Here is a 25,159-nt window from a genome sequence, read left to right as displayed (position 1 = left end):
CCTTCCTCAGTTGCATTCAGTTCCTCACCCAATGCAACTGAGGAAGGAGTCATTCCGGGTTCCGAAACGCGTACTGAGGGCCATTTTATTTTTACATCTGCATTGTCATATAATGGAACAAGTTTTTTAACAAATACATTTTTCCTGGAAATCACTGCGCCTGATCCCTGAAGGGAAACGCTTCTTTAGCTCTGTCAGTATTCACACAGAGAATACTAGCAGAGATAAAGAGAATAGTAGCAGCGGTTCTTCTTATCCTCAATCCAACTATAAAGTGTGTTGTGCCGCTTGCTCAACACAAGAAGGTGAGTGTAAATCTACACTGAGTGACCTAAATAACCTAAAATTATAGGCAACCTAAATGAACACCACTACAAAAAAAAAAAAGTACAACTTATTTTGCAAAAATAAGCCCTAAACAAACAAACAAAAAAAAAAAAGGGTAGAAAAATGATATGTGCCACTAGGCCAAAATGTTAGGGACATGTCAGGAGAATAGTTACTGGCTCAAGCCCTCATATAATTTATGAGACATTTAAATTTATTTCTGCTGAAGAAAAGATGCTATAGAGTGTCATTTAATGATCCTATATTGATTAAATACTTAAATAAGGACAGCACAGTTTTCATGCAATTTTATTTCCTCTTTGCTACTCTTACCTCGAACATAGTATCTTACACCAGCTCGAAAACAACTTCTTCTTGAGATGAGAATCCAATCAAAGTGTTTTCCATTAACATAACAGGAATGTATAGCAATGACTGGAAACACAGTTTAGAAAAACTAAAGTCTGAAGCAAGAATGGCATGCGTGAGCATTGCTACCCAGGTCTGTAACAATAATCAGTTTTTAAAGCACTGAAAAGGAGGGAAAAGAAACTAGACAATATCAGTTTAAAATCTCCTTGCTACTGTTTTTCATGCTGTAATGCAGGTTTATGGCTTACATGAGTTAAGTACTTTGAAACTATATGCTTACATGTACACATGAAGGCACCAGGATCAAGCATTTTAAACTGAGCACACTTAACTGCTGGTGTGTGTGTGAGGATCTGCTCTTCTTTTAGCTTCTGATGACTTTTTTTTTTTTTTTTTTCCAGAAAAACAAAGGTTTTATGCAATTGGGCCTAAAGGTCTCCAGACTCAATTAACACCTACGATGCCCAGAGCCCCACAGACGCAAAACTTTTAAAGCAGTTTTTTGTAAAAACAAGGGCATCAGAAGCTAAAAGAAGAGCAGATCCTGCCAGAGAGGGTACACACCAGAATGTAAGTGTGCTTGCTTTCTAATCCTTGACTATGGTGGTAGATTTCTTTAAGCCCTTCCCGACATTTGACATAATAGTACTGCATGGCAGGATGTGCGTTTCGCATTATACAGTACTATTACAGCAATCTTCTGTCACCGGCTCCAGAACAAGGGCGGTACCAGAAGCTGCGGGTGCTGGCTTTAACTCCTTACCTGCCGTAGTCACGCATGACCGGCAGCATATAAGGAGTTTCAAGACTTAACTGGACCACAAAAGGTCTGTATTACACTGTGTTAAGTGAATAAGAAATTGAACAAGCGATCAGAGCATAGCTTGTTCAAATAATCAAATTGGAGACAAAACATATGACCTCTAAAGATTATGTAGTGCCCGGTTTACTCATATGGGAGTGTTCACTCACAAATGCTGAAGAACAACCATCCATCTAACAACAACTATCTTCTTTTCACATAAAACATATAATCTTTATTACCATGTTCATTTAAAACAATTAGGATTTGATGACTGACCACATAAGGCTCATAAGCCTTTTTGTACTTTACTGACATTTGCTGCCATCTGTTGTATAGATTTGATATCTGTGACGTTTATGATAAGATGCAGCTACATTGAGAAGATTCAAACCATTCAATCATTAAAGTGTATGTTATATATATTTTTTTTTTTTGTGGTCAGTCATCAAATCCTAATAGTTGTAATTTTTAAATGATCATGTTAATAAAGATTATATGTTTTATGTTTCATCGCTTGTTCAAGCCAACCTGTAAGCAAACTTTCACAGAGGTTTTTTAATTAGAATAATTATAAGTATTAAAAAAAAAAAAAAAATCACCCCCCTAAAAAAAAAAAAAAAAAAAACCTATTGCACATCCGTAACAATCTGTACAATAAATCAGAAACATTATTGAACCCGCTCAATGAACACCGTAAAAAAAGCAAAAACAAAAACCATGTACATTTTTCAAAAAATCCCTTCACAAAAATGTTCCAAAAAGTGATCAAAGAAAGTTATGTTGGACAAAGGAAAAATCAACACAAAAATTAAGCCCTACACCAGCTCTGTCCACAAAAAAATATTAGTTAGGTCTCAGAAAAGATGGGGATCCGAAAATAAAGAGTTTCTTGATAATAGTTTTATTTCAGTAAAATTGTTAAAATATATTTTAAAAAATAAAACTATATAAATGAGGTATCACGGTAATTGTAGGTAAAGATCTATAGAATAAAGATAACATATTTTTTGTGGTACGGGGTACAACTAAAGTTCAAAGCCATGTAACATCCTATAAAATGAGAGGATACATAAAAAAAACCCATGTCAATATAAAGCAGACATTTGGTAAATGTTAGCTACAAAGTTATTTTGCTGTTATGACTGTCGAAAAAAGTAGTACATTTTGAATTAACAAAAATCGAGTATTTTTCAAAATTTTCACCAAATATCCTTTTTTTCATAAATAAAAGTTCGGAAGTTATAACCGCTTATAAAGTCAGATTTGAAAAAAATGGATCATGTCAGAAAGGTGAAAAGTGGCATTGGCAGCAAGGCTCATCCCCATTGTAATCTGAAATGTGTCGCTTCATAGGGGCCTTTTGAAGACTAAGGCCCCTTCCACACTTGCGTTGCAGATCACGTCAGAGTCTGATCAGGGTGCGATCAGGGTTTGGTCAGTGAAAAACTGACATTTTTCATGAGAGTTCAATCAGGTTTCAGTCAGTTTGTTCAGTGTCTCAGTTTTTCACGCACATTTTCAATGTAATTTCAATGAGTTTTTTCACGCGCAGATAATGCGCGTGAAAAGGACTCGGGACTGAGGTCTATTTTTTCTATGGCAATTGATGCGTGAAAAACGCATCTTGCGTGAGTCTCAGAGTGCAATGCGTTTTTGATGCATCTCCATAGACCTGTATGGTGCGTAATATCAGAAGGCTTACAGATTGGTTTTCCGGACTTCGATGAAGATTTCAGAATTTAATTTTTTGGGGATTGTATTGGTTTTAAATGAACTTCAAATTATAGATAATATAAAAAAAACACTATGATTCACCCCATTTTTCAAATCTGTAATACAGTATTACCCTGAAATACTGATGTATTGCAGGATATTATCACTCTCATGCGGATACATAGGCTGTCACAGTGGGGCACATTTACCAAGGCCATTGTGCCAGTATTACATTGGACTTTTAACATTATTTTAGCTGCAAACTGCTTGCACCAGCATTTAAGAAGTGCCTGCATCACAATTTTGTCACATGCAACCTTTTTGTGGCGCAACTGCACTAGGCATCATGCAACACAAATAAGAGGGCTTTCCAGTGCTCAGTCAGACAGTGCGGTAGATTTAACCCCTTATCACCGACACTAGTTTTCAGCTTAATGACCAGACTTGATTTTTCAAATCTGACGTGTCTCACGATAATTGGTTATAACTTCGGAACGGTTTAACATATCCAGGTGATTTTGAGACTGTTTTCTCGTGACACATTGTACTTCATGTTAGTTACAAAATTTAAGTGATAAGTTTTGCATTTAGTTCTGAAAAAAAAAGTGAAAATTTGGCAAAAGTTTGTAAAAAATTCTTCATTTTCCAAGTTTGAAATGTTCTGCTTTCCAGACAGGAAGTAAAACTACCCAAAAAGCTTGATAATTAACATTTATGGAATGTCTGCTTTATGCTGAGATGATATTTTATGCGTCCTCTCATTTTTCTAGGATGTTATGAGGTGCAGAACTTTAGGTGCGATTTTTCTCATTTTCATGAAAATTGCCAAAACTCACATTTTAAGGGACAACTCAGCTTCCAAGTGACTTTGAAAGGCCTAAATAATATTAAAACCCCATAAATTACCCCACTATAGAAACGTGACCTCTCAACGTATGTGAAACAACTTCTATTAAGTCCATTAACCCTTTAAGTGTTTCACATGGGTTAAAACAATATGGACCTGCGATTTAGAAACTATGGAATTTTTTTGGAAAATACATTCATTTAGGCCAAAACTGACAGTTTCAGAATAAATTAAATGATGAAACGCTCTGCAACATTTGATGCCCAATTTCTCCCGAGTGTACTGATACCACATATGTGGTGGTAACCTGCTGTATGGGCGCATGGCCGAGTATAGAATGAAAGCAGCGCCATTCACAGCAGATTTGTATTGTCACATTGTACAACGTATAAATTTTTATTTTTTTTGGTAATGCAAACATATTAGGTCTTATTATTTACGGGATGATATACAATGTATATATAATTCATTTTGGGAGTCTAAAGCTCATTCATGAGATTTTATTAACTATTTCAAGGGGGACACAAACAAAATCACCAATTTTTATTTAGGATTTTTAGCATTTTTTTTCCCCAGCTCACCGTAACGTAAAAATAATATTTTATCTTTATTCTCTGGTTCACTACGATTGCGGTGATACCTCATTTATATAGTTTTTCTCATCTTTGCTCAATTTTCCTGAGCAAAACCAATATTGGAGAAAATCGCATTGTTTTTACTATTGACAACTTTTTAGGGCCATAACTTCTTATGTATTTTTCTGTTGTCAGATCTGGTTGAGGGCTTATTTTTTGCGAAAAGAGTTGTTCTTTTCAGTCGTATCATATTAGGGAACGAAACTTTTTTTGATCACTTTTTAGAACATTTTTAGTGTTTAGTGTTTGATGAAAAATTGTATATTACGGGAATTTTTTCGAGTTTTTTTACGTCGTTCACCGAGCGGGTTCAATATTGATTTAGATTTATTGTACAGATTAATACGGATGCGGTGATACCAAATATGTATGTGTTTTTGTGTTTATATATTTTATTTGCATTTTATGTGTAACTGGGGAGATTATGGGACTTTTATTTTATTTATTTATTTAATTATATTCTAAAATCTTTTTTTTTTTTTTTTTTACATTTTCTACTTCTTGGCTTGATCAAGCGATCATCCGATCACTTGTTCAAGCCTTTACACTGCAATACACTTGTATTGCAGTGCATTGTGTTAGTAACTGAGCATGCTGAGCATGCTCAGTTACACACAGCCGGGTCCTGCCAGGAGGCGGAACCCGGCACAGAGAGGAGCCGACAGCCCCGGGTCACTCGTCGGAACCCGGGGCTGAGGCAGGAGGGATCGGATCCCCCGGTAGTTAGTGCCGGGTCTGGGCTGTGATATCACAGCCCGACACCGGCACTTGCAGGACCCGATGTCCCGAAATCTTCTTCTGACGCGCCGCCATAGAAAGGCGTAGACGTCAGAAGAAGTACCCATAATGACCGCCGTAAAAAGCCGATACGGCGGTCATTAAGGGGTTAACATGCAAAGTCTGACGGAATTGTGTTGCAAGTACTATGTTAAAGGTGCACCAAAAAAACGTTGCTGCACTCTGTTGGGGCAATGCAGGGAGCACCGGATTCATGAAAAAAGTGCACCAGAAATCATTAATCTGGCGCACCGTGCACACAACACAGGCAAACTGCATTTAGTGCAGTTTGCACTGTTTTTGGTAAATGTGCCCTAGTGACAGTCAGATCCTGTCTATCACAGGCTCCGACTATGGACAGTCCTGGGGAATGAATAGACCTCAAAGCTACAATAGCAACGATTGGTGCTACCCCAAATCAGACACCAGATCAGAGCTTGCTCAATGCTTTGAACGCCTGCTCAGCTCCAGTGTCGAGCTGAAATGCCATCAGTTTACTGAAGGATATACCGTCACTAACTTATCAAGCTCATATTTATATCAAGTTTATATATTGGCCACTGAGCAGCAAGAGAAAAAGTTAACTTTCTCATATTTTCTCTCTGAATATAAATCTCCGCTTCTTTTAAACAAACCCATATGTATACATGCAGTCTTTGAGCAATTAACTTGCCTGTGACTTACTCTAGCTATTGCTACATTTTCTCCTAACAACATCTTCTGTTTTATGTCACTACAAATCTACATTCTCACAAGTAATAATTAGAAAGCAAATAAATGTAGTCATGTTTAGTGGTTCCATTACAAAAAGGATACATCCATGAATGACTGGAACAGCAAATTTATGAATCTGTAAATAAAAAAGTGAACCTGTTAACCGTAAAACAAAATACCAGTCATGTTTACATTTCTCAATACACAAAGTTGATATAACACCCAAGACCATCTTATCTGGAGTCATTTTACATTATAAACATGGCCCCCCTTTTACAATGGCCAACACAAAACAAATTCAAAAATCCAGTGATCAATCTCTTCACTCATCAAAAATATAACTTCACACAGTGCAAGATGGGATGTACTTAATCTATGCTGCACTGACTTTAGATGCCTATGCCCGATCCAAAGAATGGGAGCTCCGACCAACTCCTGTGTATGGTGCAGAGAGAGGCATGCACATTGAAATCTGTCCATTTTCTAAGGGGCAGCTGAAGATAGTCAAATACAGCACTCTACCGTTTCCAGAAGTCCAAACAGGCATGACATAGATCATAACCTCCTTAAAAAATTTTTGCTGCAGATTTTTCGTGACACATAGGGATAGTTAAAAAATGTTTAAAAAGTTAAGGGACCTTTTTTGAAGGCTCTGATTTACCCTTAAAGCCTCAGCGCTCACATGACCATCAGGCCTGTAGGGCTGGCGGCAGTGCCGGCTCTCCTACTCTCTGCATCGTGGTGTTGTGAGGTTTGAATAAGAAGGATCTCCCATCTCCGTAGGGTCTCCAGCTGTATATGACAGTCGTAGACCCAGTCCTGCTCCCGAGAAGAAAACTGCAGCAACATCTTTTTTGAGACCTTCGTCCGCTTACTTCTTTCATCAGTGGGCAGTCAGTGACGAGTTAAGAAGAAGAAGATGTACCTTTCCTGTTGTTCTAAAAGTCCCTTCACAAGTCAACATTTTGCAGTCGAAATATCTGCAACTGGAAATAATTTCCCATTCATCTGAACAGTGTTATTTTGGTAGCAAACTTAGGATTTGTGGAAATGGTAGAGTGCAGTTAAAGTCAAAATTCATCTCAAATTTCTGCAACAAAATTTGCAGCATTTAAAGGCAACCTAAGCGGATTAAGAGTCGTGGCTGCACTATAAATTACGAACAATTGACTGATTAGGTTATTACCTCTGGTTGAGCAGAAAACTCTCGCAGTAAATGGCCATTCCATACAAATCTCTGATCCGCCTAAAGAAAAATATATACCCATTAATTTTACCACAATATATATTTGTACACAGAGAAATTCTTGTATTTATTTCTTGTTTATTATCCCGTCTAGTGTATCACAATGCAGTACACATAAAATGAGAAATACAATTGCCAATATGCTTATACATTTAGAATTCCTAATTTAGAATATAATCTCATTAACACTTTTATGGAGCACAAACACTACAAATGCCTTTTGGAGGAGTTATTGCTTACTAAAACTGGCAGTATTCCTTGCTCCACATAGGAACTCTTGCATTATATTTTTTGCTCAGCAAGTAACCTGGTCTTGATTTCTCTGACGTCACGTGGTTTAAGGTCAATGGAAAGCTTATTTCTATTCCCAAGGACAGGCATGGTAAGTTTTTGCTGATCTGGTCCTTATGGTGGGACTATTCTCAGTCCTGTTTCAGTGCTGCCACTCTGATTTCTTTATAGACCCTGTTACCATACGAGACCAGGCGGTATCAGACTCTAAACCCACCCTCCTTTACTATTATCTGTTACTGCATTACTGCTTTCATATTGGCTCCCCAGTACAGACCTGGGCATTGGACCGTCATGAGCTCCCTTGCGTGACCGTACCCACTTGTACCCAAACGCTGAGGCATTGTCAGCTGTCTCCGTGGCAGAACCAGAAGTAATACAACCCACAGCGCCGGAGGGATCATTATAAATGGGGGCATAATGAAGGGGAACTTGTGAGGGTGCAATAGGTATTGGGTACAAATGAGGCAAGTATATTAGTCTGGCCCTCTAAAAGCATTCCAATTTTTCATATGGCCCTAAAGAAAAAGTTAATTGGACACCCCTGCTCTAATAGGTTCAAAGGCCTCTTATTAAACCCTAGAGGAGAGGCAGATCTAACATAGCCTTAGACAGAGTTTCTTTAATAGTAGTGAGAATATGAAACCATCTGCCAGAAAATATTGTGATTTCCACGTTGAAGAGAGGCCTAGATACCGTTCTTGTAAACAAAAATCTCAAAAGATACAGTGACAAAATATTTGGTTTTGCTTTATCCAGGCAATGGCAGGAGGTTGCAGGGGAGGGGCTTTTAACCTCATGCATATACACATCAAATGAAATAATACCAATTATAAATAAAAAAAATGGAAACTTTAACCGTTCATACATAGTACATATATGTTATATAACATTAATCTATATTGAGCTTTATCTTCTTACCCTTTCAAGTAGGCTCATTTCTTGAAATTCCGGGCTTGTGTTAGACAGTCTTTGCAGAGTATGGGTAAGATCATAAGATGTGGAGAAGTAAAAACCATCAACACTCAGAACATGATTGATCATGGAAAGGAAAGCTTTATTATCCTGTAACTGAAAAACAAAAAATACATTTACAATTTTCTTAACAGTGAAAATAATTTATTTAGAACCGTAAATGCAAAACAGCTTTAGTGCCTTACAGACAATACAGAGTAATAAAATAGTCCTGAATTGAAACCTGAATGTAAAGCCATGCTCACAAGATACAGTCTACTGCAATTGCTTATCCGTGTCACTGGGGGAACCAAAGAGATTGGATATAGCAGTTGCCATTAGGTGGGTAACTCCCCCTCGTGCTAATCCGTTTTAGATAATTATTCTTAGGAGGCAGACACTAACATTTTTTATTTTGAAGTGCTTGGAAAAGCTGGAGTATGTGCACAATTTATTATGTGCTGTATTCACTCCACGAGAAGTAAGACAAGCCATTCATGGGATCAGCCATTGTTTGAAATCTCTCCCACCCACCGAGCCTACTCTTATAACAGCTTAAGAGTTGCTGAAGATGTGGCCCGGCTGAAGTCTATAAAATGACTGGCTGAAGTAAAATGGATGAAGACAGGGCAAGTATACACCATACCTCCCGCCAGCTCCCTTTCCATTTGTATAGGGTATGGGCAGAACATTGGAGGGCCTATCACATATAATTGGCAGTCTGTCCCCCCTTCCTCCGTAACGCTCAATCTTTTCAGTTTCAGGACTCTTCTGATGGGGGGGGGGGGGTCCTCATTCAGACATTTTTGCAACAACTGTATACTAGAGGGTTTCCAGGCAAAAGGTTCCAATTTATCACTTCAAAATGTAACATGCTAAAAAAAAAAATGTGTATAATTTCTGTTGGATAATATATTGTATTGCTTGCAAGAATGGTAGGAATGAGCCTTCCTTGTTTCCACATCTCCAACACAATGGGCTAACTTCTGCGAACATAGCACATATCTTAAGAGGTACTTTGTACCATTGTGATATTATTTTATAATTCCCTTCTTGAAGTCTTGAGCTGGTAAGGGAAATATACATAAATTCAAATATTCGTCCCCATTGCTCCGTTGTCAAATTAATGTTCCCATTTAGCTGTAAACATGGGCAGTGTTTGGTTCATTTCTCTAAGTAATATACTATAGATCTTAGATAAAGAATGACACACAGGTTCTACACTCATACAAAACTTTTCAAAGTCAATATATTCACTTTCAAAGCGTTCGAACTGTGGTAGTGAGGCCAAGTAGGAGCGCAAAAATAAAGATCTCCAGGGAGTCAATGTTCTCACCCCCCAGGTTTCTGACATCTCCCTCGGCAGATTCCATCTTGACCCCGTTGAAAAACCCTATTTACCCCCATCGAGTTCCAGTCCTTAAATACTGTATTTTCTACTCCCATAGAGAATCTAGGGTTATTCAGAACCAGGTACAGAGACGAATACACTGGAATTAATCCGCTTTTTACCTGGGGAGAAGTGCACACCCACAGGGTGCCTTTATTCCAATTTTCACAGTCCGATTTAATTGTATCTATCAAAGGAAGAAAATTTACCCTACAGAATGCTCTTAGATTGGATGTAAGATTTATTCCCAAATAAGATAGTCCCTCCCTTGGTCATCTAAAAGGGGAACAGGTCATCCAACCCTTTTGACTCTTCAGGAGACATATTTACTGCTAGCGCTTCAGATTTAGAAAAATTCATTTTAAATTCAGATATGCGTCAACTGAGAGAATATTTTTGCCCAAGGTTAGGAATAGAGATCATGGGATTAAATACAAAAAAACATCTGCATATGCTGCAATCTTAATTTCTTCAGTTGGTGACGTTATACCTGGGATATTCTGGCCTAATCTTACTAGTCAAAGAAATGGTTCAAGGGTTAAAACAGGATCCTGACAGGATTCCATTTACCCTGAAATTTGCAGTGGGATAAGAATCTAGTGATAAAATCCAATCCCTTCTTTTGTCTCAGTCCTAATCCACGCAGTGTCTCAGCCTCATATACCCCAGTCACCCTGTCAAATGCTCTTTCCGCATCTGTTGAGAGCAATGCAACTGCCTGTTTATGCACCTGAGCATAGTTAAAAGCCTTCGTTGTGCTGTCTCTGGCCTTTAAGAAAGTCCATCTGATCTACATATACGATCTTAGCCACCATTGGCATCAGTCTCTCAGCTAATACTTTTGCCATCAATTTCAGGTCTACATTGAGCAGGGAAATTAGTCTGTAGCAGAGACACTGCGCGGGATCCTTACCCTCCTTTGGCAAAACTTTAATATACACCCTAAGGGAGTGAGTTGGTATAGTCTGGCCAACTGTCAGTGAGTTGAATGCCTCGATCATATGCGGGCTCAGTTCCTCAAATAGCTGTTTACAATAGGCTAGGTAAAACCCGTCTGTACCAGGTGCTGTACCAGACTGTGTGTCACCTAATGCCCATTCCAGTTCTTCCTTCGAAAATTGGACGCCATAAATTTTCCAAGTCTCAGACAGAGAAGGTAATCCTGACATATATTCCTGAATCTGCGCCCTGAAATCTAAACGCAATGTATTCTGATTGGAACTGTCTACTGAATTTAGTGAAGCATAGTATTCTCTGAACACCGCTCCCACTTTATCTGGTAGACTAACCTTATAACCTTGTTTATCTTTTACAGTCGGAACCTCCTCAAAGTTTTTGTTAAAGCCAGAACACATTTATTCCCACATTCATAGTAAATGACTACATTTTTTGAGAGTATTTTTCGCTTTGTATAACAAGAGAGATCTTAATTCCTCTCTGGTTTGTATCATTATCTGGTAAACGTTTAAGTTGTGTTTCAAGTTCCTTTTTTTTGTTTAAGGAGAATATTGAAACGAGCCATATTTTACTTACCTACACTCCGTGGGAGCTGTTGGTCACTTGAACCACTGCCAGCAGGACTTGGGATTTATGTCCTATGTCCTGGCAGATGAAGAGGGCTTTGCAGGCATTAAGAGTATGCATGCTCCCTTCATGTTTTTACAGCTTCCACTGTATAGCCCAATAGATGCATTTCCAATATGTTTTTGGCCAATACAATCATGAAGACACTAAATTATTTATAAAAGGTTTCATTAGGTTTTAATACTTTAGGGGGGGGGGGGGTTAACCGTTGTCATATCACCAGATTCTGACACCCATAACTCTTTCATACTTTAGTGTAAAGTCTAGGGAAAGGGGAAGGATTTCAAAACATAAAAAAAACTAAACTTTAATATTACTCACACTATTTTTTTACATCTAATGCTGTGCATTTTTTAAAAGGCCTCAATTCCTGAAAAGTGTTTATGTACAGCTTTTACTATGAATAAATCATCTTTCATTCGATTTGGAAGTCTCCCTGGGAGGTGCCTTTCACGAAAACTATTTTGGGACACAACACTCTTTAAACCTGGGATCACCTCTTCTTTGGGACCTCGAGATAGGCTTGTCCATCTGAGAGTTCATCTTCACTATATCTACTCTACAAACACACGGCGAGAGAGTATTTGACGGTTTTGCAAGTGTTTATCCCTCTGTCATCACAGTATTACAGGGAGTGTCGTCAGCTTGCCCTTTAATTTTCTAGCCATTAACAACAAAGTTAACCAAAACACTAAATGCATCTGCAGCTCAAGGGCACACACACACAGGTGGCTGTTTTATTGTAAACATAGCCAAACAACCTCACACACACAAACTCAATATATACAGCCACATAAAAGCCTTTTTTTTTTACTCACCTGAGTATCAGTTAAATGCAAAATTGTCTTTTTATAGGATATAACATCAAAATCTGTTGCCTTCCAAATGGAATGGCTTAGAAGATCGCCAATTTTCTTTTTACGAGTAATCACAACCAGATACATTCCTGTGAAAATGAAGGTGGAAAAAAAACATTAAAAATAAATCACTCCTTAGACACACGGGTCATTTCTTTAGCAGAGAAGATGCAGCAACAGAAACGGCAACTGCAGAAACTAGCTAACTTACAAAGAAATGTACCATCATAATCAAGCATGATAAACTAATGACTTACTCATAGACACTGTGGTACTGTGACTGTAGTAATCTTCTTATATTTGTTATCTATGGCCTCCTTCCTTCCAAAATCAATTTTTAAAATTATGCTTATGAGACAGGTTCTGCGGGCACATGCTGAAACTTCCCAGGCTGTTACAGTGTGCAAGAACACTTCCCACCGTATGATGAAACTACCTCTGCTGCAGAGAGGTTATATGAAGCAGAGGGGAAATCAATTGACTATGGACATTGCTTCTTTGATCCCAAGTAACCAAGCCTAGGTCCTGCCCCACTGAAGGTTTCTTACCTTACATACTTTGTCTTGTTGTGATTTCTTTGAGATCACTCTGTAAATTTTATTAATAATAAGATAACCTGGGTTGTGTGAACAGGGGAAGAACTTGACACAGCATACACGTGTGTGTGCTAATAAGGGAAAATTGAGGACTCTTTCCAACAGGCAATTACGTCAGGTTAAAAGAGCAGCGCTATGGCCCCAACAAGGAGGAGGTGGAGTAATGTTCTGGGCTGGAATCATGGGGAGTGAGATTGTTGGCCCTTTAGGATCCCTGAAGAGGTAAAGATGAACCTCATAATGTATGTGGAGTTTCTCTACCAGCACTTTCTGCCATGGCTCCAGAAGAAGAACCGTGCATTCCGCAGTAAGATCATTTTCATGGGTGATAATGCACAGTCTCATGCTGCAAACAACACATCTGCATCTATGGCTTCTATGGGCATAAAAAGGGACAAACTTATTGTGTGGCCCCCATGCTCCCCTCACCTCAACCCCATTGAGAACCTCTGGAGCATAATCAAAAGGAGTGTCTATGATGGTGTGAGGCAGTTAACATCTAAGCAACAGCTCTGGGAGGGTATTCTGTCCTCATGCAAAACAATTGAAGCAGAAACCATCCAACAAGAGGTCCTATGTGCAAACGTAACATCACCAAGAATAAATTTTGACTTGAAAACGGTTTGATTTCAGTAAGTAATAACCTGCTAATGCTTATAATATCACAAATGACCATTTTTTTTGTTCTTAATAAAAATGAAAAAGTTGAAAACTCTGATGTGCATAATAATTTAGAACATGCATTTTGAGTGTTTATTTAAAAAAAATACACTTGCAATGGGCAGTTTGTTCAAAAAAAATTCAATTATACTTGAATAGTTAATGACTGGAAAATTACAATGACTGCAATTCGTATTTTTGGAAAATATGAGAAAATATTATTTGCATAATTGGAAACTGTGTATACACATGCTAATTAGCCTTACTCTGACATACACAGAGCAGCCAAATCTAATAATTATGCAAGATTCCAGCAGTGATAGCTATCTTCTCTGTGGGAGAGCCCAGTGATCTCACACAGAAAGCGTGCATAATTATTAACCAAGGGCACTCTGTTTACGTCATAGAGCGCCAAAGACTGATTAGCATATTTGCAAACGTTTAAAAAACGTTTGCTGGTGCGTCAGGTTTAAAAAAAAAACTGTATAGGGATCTGGAAGATGACACCAACAGATGTGGATATTTAGCTTAAATTAGTAGATTTCCTTAACGGTAGCTACACAACTCACTAAGCACCTGAGCAGGAGACATCTTTAAAAGTGGAAACATAGGTCAAAGGTTTAAAGTTAGGACTAGGTCACTTTTCTCTTAAAAGAACGGGAGACAAATATCTACCACAGATTTATGGAAAATTAAACATAGACTTTAATACTTTGTGACCAAGCCATTTTACGGCTTTCGGACCAAGCACGGTGTCATAAGAAGTTGTAAAAAAAATGGAGAGAGTGGCACTCCAAACTCCCACACCGGTACTGTCCAATAAACGGCCTGCCTTTATTTTCAAAAAGTGGGGTACATCGCATGGATAACAACAAACTAGGATTGACGCGTTTCGACGCTATAGCATCTTAATCATAATCCCATTATGATTAAGACGTGATAGTGCCAAAACGCGTCAATCCTAGTTTGTTGTTATCCATATGATGTACCCAACTTTTTGAAAAAAAAAAGACAAGCCTTTTATTGGACAGTACCGGTGTGGGAGTTTGGAGTGCCGCTCTTTCTTCATTCTTTCCCCGTTTGTGGTTATGGAATCAAGGACCTGAAGGCGTGCACCACAGCATGGACGCACTGTATTAAGGCGTTTCTAGGCGATTGGGTGAGCGAACCAGACACACTTTTTTTGGTCTACTAGAAGAAGCTATACCTTTGTAACGCTTTAACATATTCAGGGTATATTGAGACGGTTTTCACACATTGTACTTCAAATTAAGCCCCAAAACATATAAAGAGACATAGAACACAAAAAAGTCTAAATCATAACACAAACCCCAGATATATAGTATCACCTGTGGAATAAGAGTAAATCATCATTGAACCTGCACAATGAACACCGTTAAAATAACTGTAAAAAACCTGCAAAAAATTATGATATTTTTACCCATTTAATCCCCCCAAAAAAAAAATGGAATAAAAGTGATCAAAAAGACATATGTACTTCAGAACAAGCCATCAACCAGCGCCATAGCCAAAAAAGTAAAAATGTTATGCCACTTGCAACACGGCAATGAAAAAATTATAGATTTTTCCCCACATTACGGTGTTATTTGGCAAATTAAGTAAAACGTAAGAAAAAATATAGAAGTATAGTATCCCCGTAATTGTATGGACCTACAGAATAAAAGATATCATCATTATAAAACTATACGATGAACATAAAAAAAAAAAGTTCCTAAGTTTTCAACAATACCGACCCCAAAATGGTAACACAGGAATAAGCATCTCATCCCGTAAAAAAAAATGCCGTCACATGGCCCTAATAACGAAAATGCTGGAATTTTCTAGCCTACAAAAGTAACCAATGAGGAAACTAAAAACCAGGCAACTGCAGGGCATTCCTGTGCACCCACAAAACAAGTAACGGCCCCATGTGAGGAAGGGGGTCTCTCGGGAGAAATTGCATATTTTTAGATGGGTTTTTATCTTTGATCTTTTGGAAAAGTGTAAATTTTAGGGCTAAATGAACGTATAACAGACAAAATTTGACCATTCTAAATTTCACCTCCATTTTGATTTGATTACTGTTCTATGAAGTAATGCAGGAGCAAGAAACATGTAATAAGTGGTAGAAATCATTAGTACATGAAGTCTATAGGCTGTGCTGTGTTAGAACTAAGGGTTACTAGCTTATCTATGCAGAGCAGATACTGCAGGGAAAGTTCTGTTGAATCACAGACTGGGATGGAGGGACTGATAGGGAACAGGGAGATTTTGTACCTCACATCTGCATTAGCATAACAAGTGAGTTGTGGATGAGTTTTTGACTGGGTCCTCATCAAATGAACTTATTTCACAAAAAAAGGCCTATATGGCCTCACAGGGGGGGCTGTAGTGTTTAGTTAGGTTTTATTCAGCAGAACAGAGGGTTTGAATTGGAGTTAGAAGATTAGCGGCAGTACTAAAGAGGGTATGTGCATATAGTAGATTATAAATGGATGCAGAGTGGCTGTATGGATGAGTGGATATCAATGGTGAAAATATCTCCTAAAGAGAAATAGTGGTACGATAGAGGGACTGAATCAAATAAATTACCAATGAAGGACATCAGTGTTTAGTAACATTGTTGCAACAATGTAATTTTGATGCACTATGGACAACTAGAGTGAGAGCCTGAGTGGGACACCTAGTGGTTGCAAGCACAGTATAATAATAAATGTATGAGCATTATACAGTCCACTCCACTTCTCTGGAGCTACACCGATCCAAGGTGACCCATCCATAGGTCCCATGAAACTAAATTAGGACGAAAAAAATCCTTATCACACTTTGGGTAGATGAAAGTATAGGAGCTACAAGCTTTGAGTAGCCACCTCTACAAATATAAAATATAAAAAATACAGAAGACTATCGCCGCCATTCAGTTTACAACGACACTGAGAAATATCAACCCCTTCTGACTGTAGATTTTTAAATTTACTGGTAGTGTCAAGAAACACAATTTTAACTAATTGAAATAAAGATTTACGTTTTTAATGGGGAAAATGTACTATCTCCCTATCCCTTGACCAATGGGTCTTTTGTGAGGCCATATAGGCCTTTTTTTTGTGAAATAAGTTCACATCTGCATTCACACATCCAGCTCAGCTTCATACACTGTCACATGTCTTCCTCCCCTGTGAGCAGAGAGCAGCAGCTCCTCCCCTCCCATGAAACCGTCTCAGGAACAAAGTGGAAACAAAGTACGGATTCATAGGGCTTACCAACACTCATGAACATTTGATCACTTGTTCATTGTAATATACTAATGTATTGCGGCATATTACATAGTCAGCCCATGGACTCGGCATAGGCCGACAGCTGCACTGTTAGATTGTGCATCCAGCACAACCTAGCAGGCATTTACTGATGGAAGCCCTTCATCAAACCTCAGGGCTGCCCTGCACAGAGGGTGCCTGTAATGCACTATAGACACCGCAGTCACCAGGCTGTTACAGCGGGAACCCAGCTATAGCATACTTCAGGGATCCCGCGGTAATCTCCTGGGCTCAGTGATAATTAGCAGTCTGGAGCACCGGACATCTTGTCCCCTCCCTCCGTGCCGCTAATTAGAAGTTTCTATTTTAGGTGATCCAGACTAGCAAAGGACAGCGCTGGGATAAAGATGAAGAAGAGCGGAGGTGAGTATTTGTAGGTTTTTTGTGTGGTTGATTTCATTTAAAAAGCAAGAACAAATAAGTTCACATCAGATCACTTATTTCCCTGGACAACCAACCTTGACAAAACATCACCACCACTTTTAGTCTATAATTCCTTAATTTTTTTTTTTTGGGGGGGCTGGTATTACTGTAAGACAGATTGACATTTTGAAGACTAATTGTATTTTTAAATGGTACCATAATTGTGGTACATTAGAATAGCGTGTTAAGATTTTCTGTAATAGGATGGGGAAAAAAAAAAAAAAAAAAAAGTCATTCTGCCCTAGCTGTTTCAACGTTTACTGTTGTATCATTCACTGCGGGGGATACATAAAACTTTAACTCTACAAGTCTCTAAAATTATAGGGCCTTTTTTTCTTTTATAACTATCATAAAATAATAAATAATAGGAGACAATTATTTTTGTGTTTCCGCACTCTAAGGCCCATAATTTTTTTTTTTTAATCGGTCGGTCAAAATACTCAGATTTTTTTCCCCATATTGTTTGGTTAAAATATATTTAATGCATTTCTAGATTTAATAAAAATTATATTCTGTGTTTCTCATTCTAGGCATTAGGCTTAATAATAGTCTGACCATTGCGAATTATGTAGGAGTTTGGCATGCAGAAGTTGCTTCATTTACATTACAGACAAGACAGCCAGCATTACATTAGTAAACATCATTACTAGGGTTCATTCATACGGCCACCTGGGGGATGCATATGCAGCCGCATATACACCCCAACAGATGGCCATCTGAATGTGCCATTACATCCACTTCTTACAATAGAGATGTCTAGCTACAAGAAGAACTCAAAGCGTCAACTACAAATTATTGTTGTCTATGGCAAGATACAAATTCAACATATTGCTGCCTGTATACATCCCTTTGGAACATTTTATTATTTACTTACCTGCAACTAATCTTATTGTACCCAAGATACCACATATAGGCCTTGTAATAGCAGATGGTGGGATGTCCTTTTTCGCTGCAAAATATAATATTTATAATGGTATTATTTCTCCTGCTTTTGTTTAACCGCTTCATAACTTCCATATGGCTATTTATGTCCTATTGTTACATTCCCCATGCAGATGGCACATATACTGTATATACATCATGACATAGTCACACTTTAACCTGAACCATGTCCCCTAGAAACATTTCGGTGTCCTATTATAGAAGAGAATCTCCCATTTATAATATCACGATTGGAAGGAGTCTCAGTTTCCTTCTCCACTTTTTTTTGCATTTTTTTTGCAATGCATCTTCCACACGCAGACAATGCATGTGGAAAAACTCATGACTGTGGTCCATTTTTTTTTTTTTTTTTTTTTTTTTTTAACATCAACTTTTTATTGAAGTTTTTTCAGCATAAAGCAACAATCATACATTGTCTAGGGATTGGTAAACCCAGGCACGGGATACCCACCCTATAGAGTAGTATAGCATATACAAGTCATAGATACACTAATATAGTGGGTTTAGAACCTGGATAACAAAATAACTCAAAAATCAACAAGAGTTACAGGCCATGCATTTCCAGATATATTCTCTTGCATAGATAGCAAGTGTTCACTGATAGGGTAGTTACTATAGGCTGAGATGTTTGCAGCATATAACCGTGTAAAGTTGTAATACGTACGTGATCGACTGTGGTCTATCTTTTCTATGGCAATTGATCAGAGAAAAACGTATTGCACTTGCATGAGTCTCCATTGACTAGAATGAAAAACCCTGCAACTCTAAAGTCATGCAATGGTGGAAAAATACACCACAGAGTGTGCAACACCACATTTATCAACTGACAATTTTCAAAAGAACGCAAATTTAATCACAAAACTACACCACATAGGAGGTGGTGTATGTGGGTCCATGGCTACTACAGGGGAAAGTTTTTGCTCAATTTTATGTTTGAGGTATCTGAGAATTTCCTATGCGAAAACATACACTCACCGGCCACTTTATTAGGTACACCATGCTAGTAACGGGTTGGACCCCCTTTTGCCTTCAGAACTGCCTCAATTCTTCATGGCATAGATTCAACAAGGTGCTGGAAGCATTCCTCAGAGATTTTGGTCCATATTGACATGATGGCATCACACAGTTGCCGCAGATTTGTCGGCTGCACATCCATGATGCGAATCTCCCGTTCCACCACATCCCAAAGATGCTCTATTGGATTGAGATCTGGTGACTGTGGAGGCCATTTGAGTACAGTGAACTCATTGTCATGTTCAAGAAACCAGTCTGAGGTGATTCCAGCTTTATGACATGGTGCATTATCCTGCTGAAAGTAGCCATCAGATGTTGGGTACATTGTGATCATAAAGGGATGGACATGGTCAGCAACAATACTCAGGTAGGCTGTGGCGTTGTACCAAGGGGCCCAAAGAGTGCCAAGAAAATATTCCCCACACCATGACACCACCACCACCAGCCTGAATCGTTGATACAAGGCAGGACGGTTCAATGCTTTCATGTTGTTGACTCCAAATTCTGACCCTACCATCCGAACCTCGCAGCAGAAATTGAGACTCATCTTCTACTGTCCAATTTCGATGAGCTTGTGCAAATTGTAGCCTCAGTTTCCTGTTCTTAGCTGAAAGGAGTGGCACCCGGTGTGGTCTTCTGCTGCTGTAGCCCATCTGCCTCAAAGTTCGACGTACTGTGCGTTCAGAGATGCTCTTCTGCCTACCTTGGTTGTAACGGGTGGCGATTTGAGTCACTGTTGCCTTTCTATCAGCTCGAACCAGTCTGCCCATTCTCCTCTGACCTCTGGCATCAACAAGGCATTTCCGCCCACAGAAATGCCACTCACTGGATGCTTTTTCTTTTTCGGACTATTCTCTGTAAACCCTAGAGATGGTTGTGCGTGAAAATCCCAGTAGATCAGCAGTTTCTGAAATACTCAGACAAGCCCTTCTGGCACCAACAACCATGCCACGTTCAAAGGCACTCAAATCACCTTTCTTCCCCATACTGATGCTCTGTTTGAACTGCAGGAGATTGTCTTGACCATGTCTACATGCCTAAATGCACTGAGTTGCCGCCATGTGATTGGCCGATTAGAAATTAAGTGTTAATGAGCAGTTGGACAGGTGTACCTAATAAAGTGGCCGGTGAGTGAACATTGCAAAAAGGCAGAAATTGAGCAAATGTTAAACATACGTGCGACTGGTGCAGTCTATTCACATAGAGCACACACAGCTGATGCCACCAGCAAAAAAAGGATAGCATACAGACATCAAAAACACCAGTCTAAATGAGCTCCAAATTATACTATTTAGTACAGGCAGTCCCTGGGTTACGTACAAGATAGGGTCCGTAGGTTTGTTCTTAAGTTGAATTTGTATGCAAGTCAAAACTGTATATTTTATAATTGTAGTTCCAAACAAATTTTTTTATTTTTTTTGCCCTAGTGACAATTGGAGTTTCAAAATTTTCTGCTGTAATGGGACCAAGGATCATCAATAAAACTTAATTACAGACACTTTTAAGCTGATTATTGCAGTTTGGGCTATAGTAAAGAGAGCTTCACCAAAGGTCACAGTGGGCAAAGGGGTCCGTCTATAACTATGGGTCGTCTGTAAGTTGGGTGTCCTTAAGTAGGGGACCACCTGTATAGTATTTTATATTAACATTGCCAGGACAACCTTTACTATACACATACTACACTGTCATAAAGTACTAAATCTTCTCCTGGCAAATCACTGGCTGACCCTTAGGGTGAAGACACACATGGCGTTTTTGGGCCGATCTGCGTTTTCAGATCGTAAAAAACGCATGCGTTAAAAAACGTTTTTTACGATCTGAAAACGCACTTAGTAAAAACGGCCCAAAAACACCATGTGTGTCTTCACCCTTACTGAACACATGTTTCAATGGAAATGCCAATACGATCAGGCTGAGCCCCGCCCCCAGACATTTGCATTGCATCGTAAACATTCTGATAATATTTTTTTTCTTTTCTTGAAAGTATCGTATCTGTATTGAGTACTGTTGTACTTTTCTGTGGATCACATGGCACTCAAAATTCTGGTATTGGAGCAATTAATGCTGACATTTTAACAAGTCAAATAAACATGCAGAACACACACTTTAAAAACTCAAGTGTGAAAGGGGCCTTGCAGTAAGTAAATTGAATTTCTTGATACAGATCTCAATTCATGACCAAATGAAATGCCTTTCCACCAAGGCGATTTTTTCTTACATTGTTTTTCACCCCCACCTTTAAAAACACATGAATTGTAATTTTTTTGTGCTTGTGAAAATTGTACTTTATAGTGACATTACTAAATATCCCATGCCATATACTGGGAAGGAGGGGGAGGATGGATACTAATGCAGTGAAGTTGACATAAAAAGCTCATTTCTTGTGGGATTTTATTGGCGGCTCCAAATGACACCTCCCTCTTATTCTTTGGGTTGGTATGATCACAAGGATATCAAATTTACATAGGTTTTATTCGTGTCAATAGATTCTGGGAGCCAGTCTTCTGCTACATGGGAATAATAAATGCATGTTTTTCGGACATGCTGAAACACAATGCATTTGCATATTTATTTTTTTTAAACACATAGTAAGCATTTCAACAGGAGAAAAACAAACATATTAAGGACAAATACAGGAAACGCATCTGTTTACAGCCCATTTAAATCTCTGTGCTGTGTGCATGTTGCCTTAGGACTTAATCACACGGCTGTGTAGGAAGAGTACTATATTTTGCAGGTTGTGACCAGGCATCATAGACTACTATTGTGGCCATAATTTGGCCGTGTAAATGGGGAATCAGGCTCAATTCATTTCAGTGTTTAGCAGGTTCCGTATTGCCCTTCCCTTATCCATAGCAGAAAAAAAACACTTTTTTTTCTGCTACCAATAAGTATAAAGAAAGCTAGGCTTACCTACCATGATGTCTTTATGAATGGAAGACCTCCTGATCATCTTCCTTTTTTATTTTATGTTACTCTCCTCTACATTGGAGAGTAAAACAAAAACCTCCAATTTGTGAGCTCTCCCATTGTAAAATCAGAACATGCTTTTAGGCTACTAGAAATGTCATAGGTTTTAAGCTGGAAAATGCACAACTGCAGATTAAAGTTTCTGAAAAAAGTATATGAGATTGACAAATCTCAACCACTTAGAGAAACGTGAATGCATTAGATCTAAAATATGGGCATTTCATAACAAGTATGATGTCAAATATTTTTTAAAAAATGTGTACAAAGATTAAAAGTGAGACTGTGCAAACACTGAAAATACCTGTAAGAGCAACTTCTGTAGACACTCTGTCAATTGCAAGAACGTCATCAACGCCATCGTCACAAGCTTCCACAAAAAACTTCTCAGGTGTCGTGTGTCTAGAGGAATTGAGAGTAAATCGATCTTAGTCCTCAAGAGTTAACACTTTTTAATGGATAACCGATAAGAACAAGCAAGTATTCTAGGCTACTCAGGTCTCTCCATCATACATGATTTAAAGGAATTCAAAGCAAGGAAATAGTTCAAGTAAATTGAGAGCAAAAAGCACAGGTAAAAATATGGTTTATTACCATGTGAAAGATTCACAGTAATAAATCAACAATCCTTGACATAACATTTTCACAGCATTTACTATGCATTTGCATTGTAAAATACTCATAAGACTTGTAAGATCACAAAATAGGAATTTAGTAAACTATACAAGGTGGCATGTGGAACTGTGCCTCATTGCACTATAAGCAGCAGAGCACTCTACCAGTAGCACATGCTTTTCTTAAAAATGAAGCCATACAGTAGTACAAACTACTTTTTACGGTGAAACTGTGAAGGGCTCATTAAATCATACACATTAGATTGACTGCTTACTAACATCCTCTTTATGTGCATACAGAGATTCCAAGGACCGATCACTGTACAGTGGACCAGAGTCTGTGCAAAATACTAAAATAAAATGAAAGGATTCCCTAGTTTCAAGCCAAGCCACCAGGCCCTGTCCACTGCACTGTGCTCGCTCTGTGGCATAAGCCCACACGGTTCAATTTCCATAGACCAAGCGTCTATTGCAACTGTTCCAAGTCAAAAGACCACATAGTGAGCCCTTCAGTGAAAAGCCAACATTCTTACGCAATCCTGCAACTGTGTTTAGAGACCTAATGCACCGTCAGATCCCACTGTATCATTCTTTCAATGTCTCACTGACAGACTAGAAAGGGGGGTGGGGGGCAGCAGGAAAATGAATCTGCTCTAATAGCTCCTCCTATTCATCAGTGCTCAGACATGTGAACAAAGTATCACAGAGTCTGCACACACGATGAAAGTATGTATAAGGACCGCTGAATCACTTCATGAACATTCAGAGATTACTATTAAGGCCGTAAACACATGCAATGCGTAAACTGCCCACACACAAACACATGCAATACATATGACACACTGAAACTGCACACACAAACAAACATACAGTACAATACATATGACCCACTCACAGTTACTTCTATACACTTGCAGCCTGTGGTGGAGATATACATTTTCTAAATAGATCCCAAAACCTCCAGGATAACAGGGAAGGGGTCTGTACAGAGGCTGAACAGGAACCTCAGTGTCTGCGCTCTGTGCTGGATCCTGGCAGACATGAGCTTCAGCCCCTCCCCCATCCTCACACAGTCGGCTGCTGCAGGAGAGGGTGAGAGACAGCTCCAGCAACGCTAAGCTCAATCCCGGCAGACGTAAAGGAAACCTACCACTTTAATATGACCCTTCTGACCCACAAATACCTTAAGATAGCTCAGGATGAGCTGATGCCGGACCATATTTTCAATTAAACCAGAAACCGCTGTATTTGTACAAAAAGGCTTCGGGACTTCACCCATGCGCAATGGGATCCGGCCGCAACGCGCCAGGAGGAGGTGGTGCGCATGCGCTAGTGTGCCCGAGAGCTCGGTGACGTCACCGGCTCTTGGGCACAGCAAAATTAGTGACGGGAGCGGCCCTTACGAGATCGTGATCGCGGAGCAGGGTCCGCGGTGTGCGCCGTATGACGCTTACAGAAGCGCCGAAGGGAGATTTTACTACCACAAGAAAATCATTTTTGTACAAATACAGCGGTTTCTGGTTTAATTGAAAATATGGTCCGGCATCAGCTCATTCTGAGCTAGCTTAAAGAGAACCCGTCATGCAAAATAACCCCCCTAAACTAAATATATTTTCATAAACTGCCATTAGAGAGCATTGCCTCTATCCCTTCATTGTCCCTCTACATGCCTGTAAACCTAAGCAATGAGGTCCTAAAGCTGTATGCAAATGACCTGTGAAATGTCCAATGAAGCATTAGCATATTCAAGCTGTCCACTCTATTCATGAGTGGGAGGCACAGCCACACCCCCAGTGCATGACTGACAGCCTGTATAATGATGTGAGGCTGTATAATGATGTGCTTCCTGGTGCTGGTGGCCACGCCCCCTGAAGCCTGTGTGTGCATGTGTGTGTGTTTAGGAGAGATACAGCAGCTCCAGGCAGCCATGTTACAGCAGAACATGTCAGATTCATGTGTAGCTGATGTCTGTGTCTCTCACCTGTATATTAGGAGGATGCAGCATGTCAGCAGATGCAGCACACACCAGCAATGCTTTACTATACATTACACACAGACATGAGCAGGGGGAGGAGAGGGGAGGGGTAACAGGGGTGACATCACTGCCTCTGACAATG

General features: G+C 39.1%; 1 protein-coding gene across 1 annotated transcript in view; it reads right to left on the bottom strand.

The window, feature by feature from the left end:
* SACM1L (SAC1 like phosphatidylinositide phosphatase) overlaps positions 1-25,159 on the bottom strand; it is an 82,451-nt gene that overhangs the window by 55,520 nt on the left and 1,772 nt on the right. The window contains exons 2-8 of the mRNA XM_072153092.1: positions 22,733-22,830; positions 18,380-18,454; positions 12,474-12,601; positions 8,649-8,798; positions 7,377-7,436; positions 6,293-6,326; positions 661-762 (exon numbers count right to left, since the gene is read on the bottom strand). Of these exons, the coding sequence (XP_072009193.1) occupies positions 661-762; positions 6,293-6,326; positions 7,377-7,436; positions 8,649-8,798; positions 12,474-12,601; positions 18,380-18,454; positions 22,733-22,830 (647 nt within the window). The remainder of the gene's footprint in view (positions 1-660; positions 763-6,292; positions 6,327-7,376; positions 7,437-8,648; positions 8,799-12,473; positions 12,602-18,379; positions 18,455-22,732; positions 22,831-25,159) is intronic.

This window comes from Engystomops pustulosus, chromosome 5 (assembly GCF_040894005.1).
Source record: "Engystomops pustulosus chromosome 5, aEngPut4.maternal, whole genome shotgun sequence".
NCBI classification, from domain to species: domain Eukaryota; kingdom Metazoa; phylum Chordata; class Amphibia; order Anura; family Leptodactylidae; genus Engystomops; species Engystomops pustulosus.
This window is presented reverse-complemented; position numbering and strand designations above follow the sequence as displayed.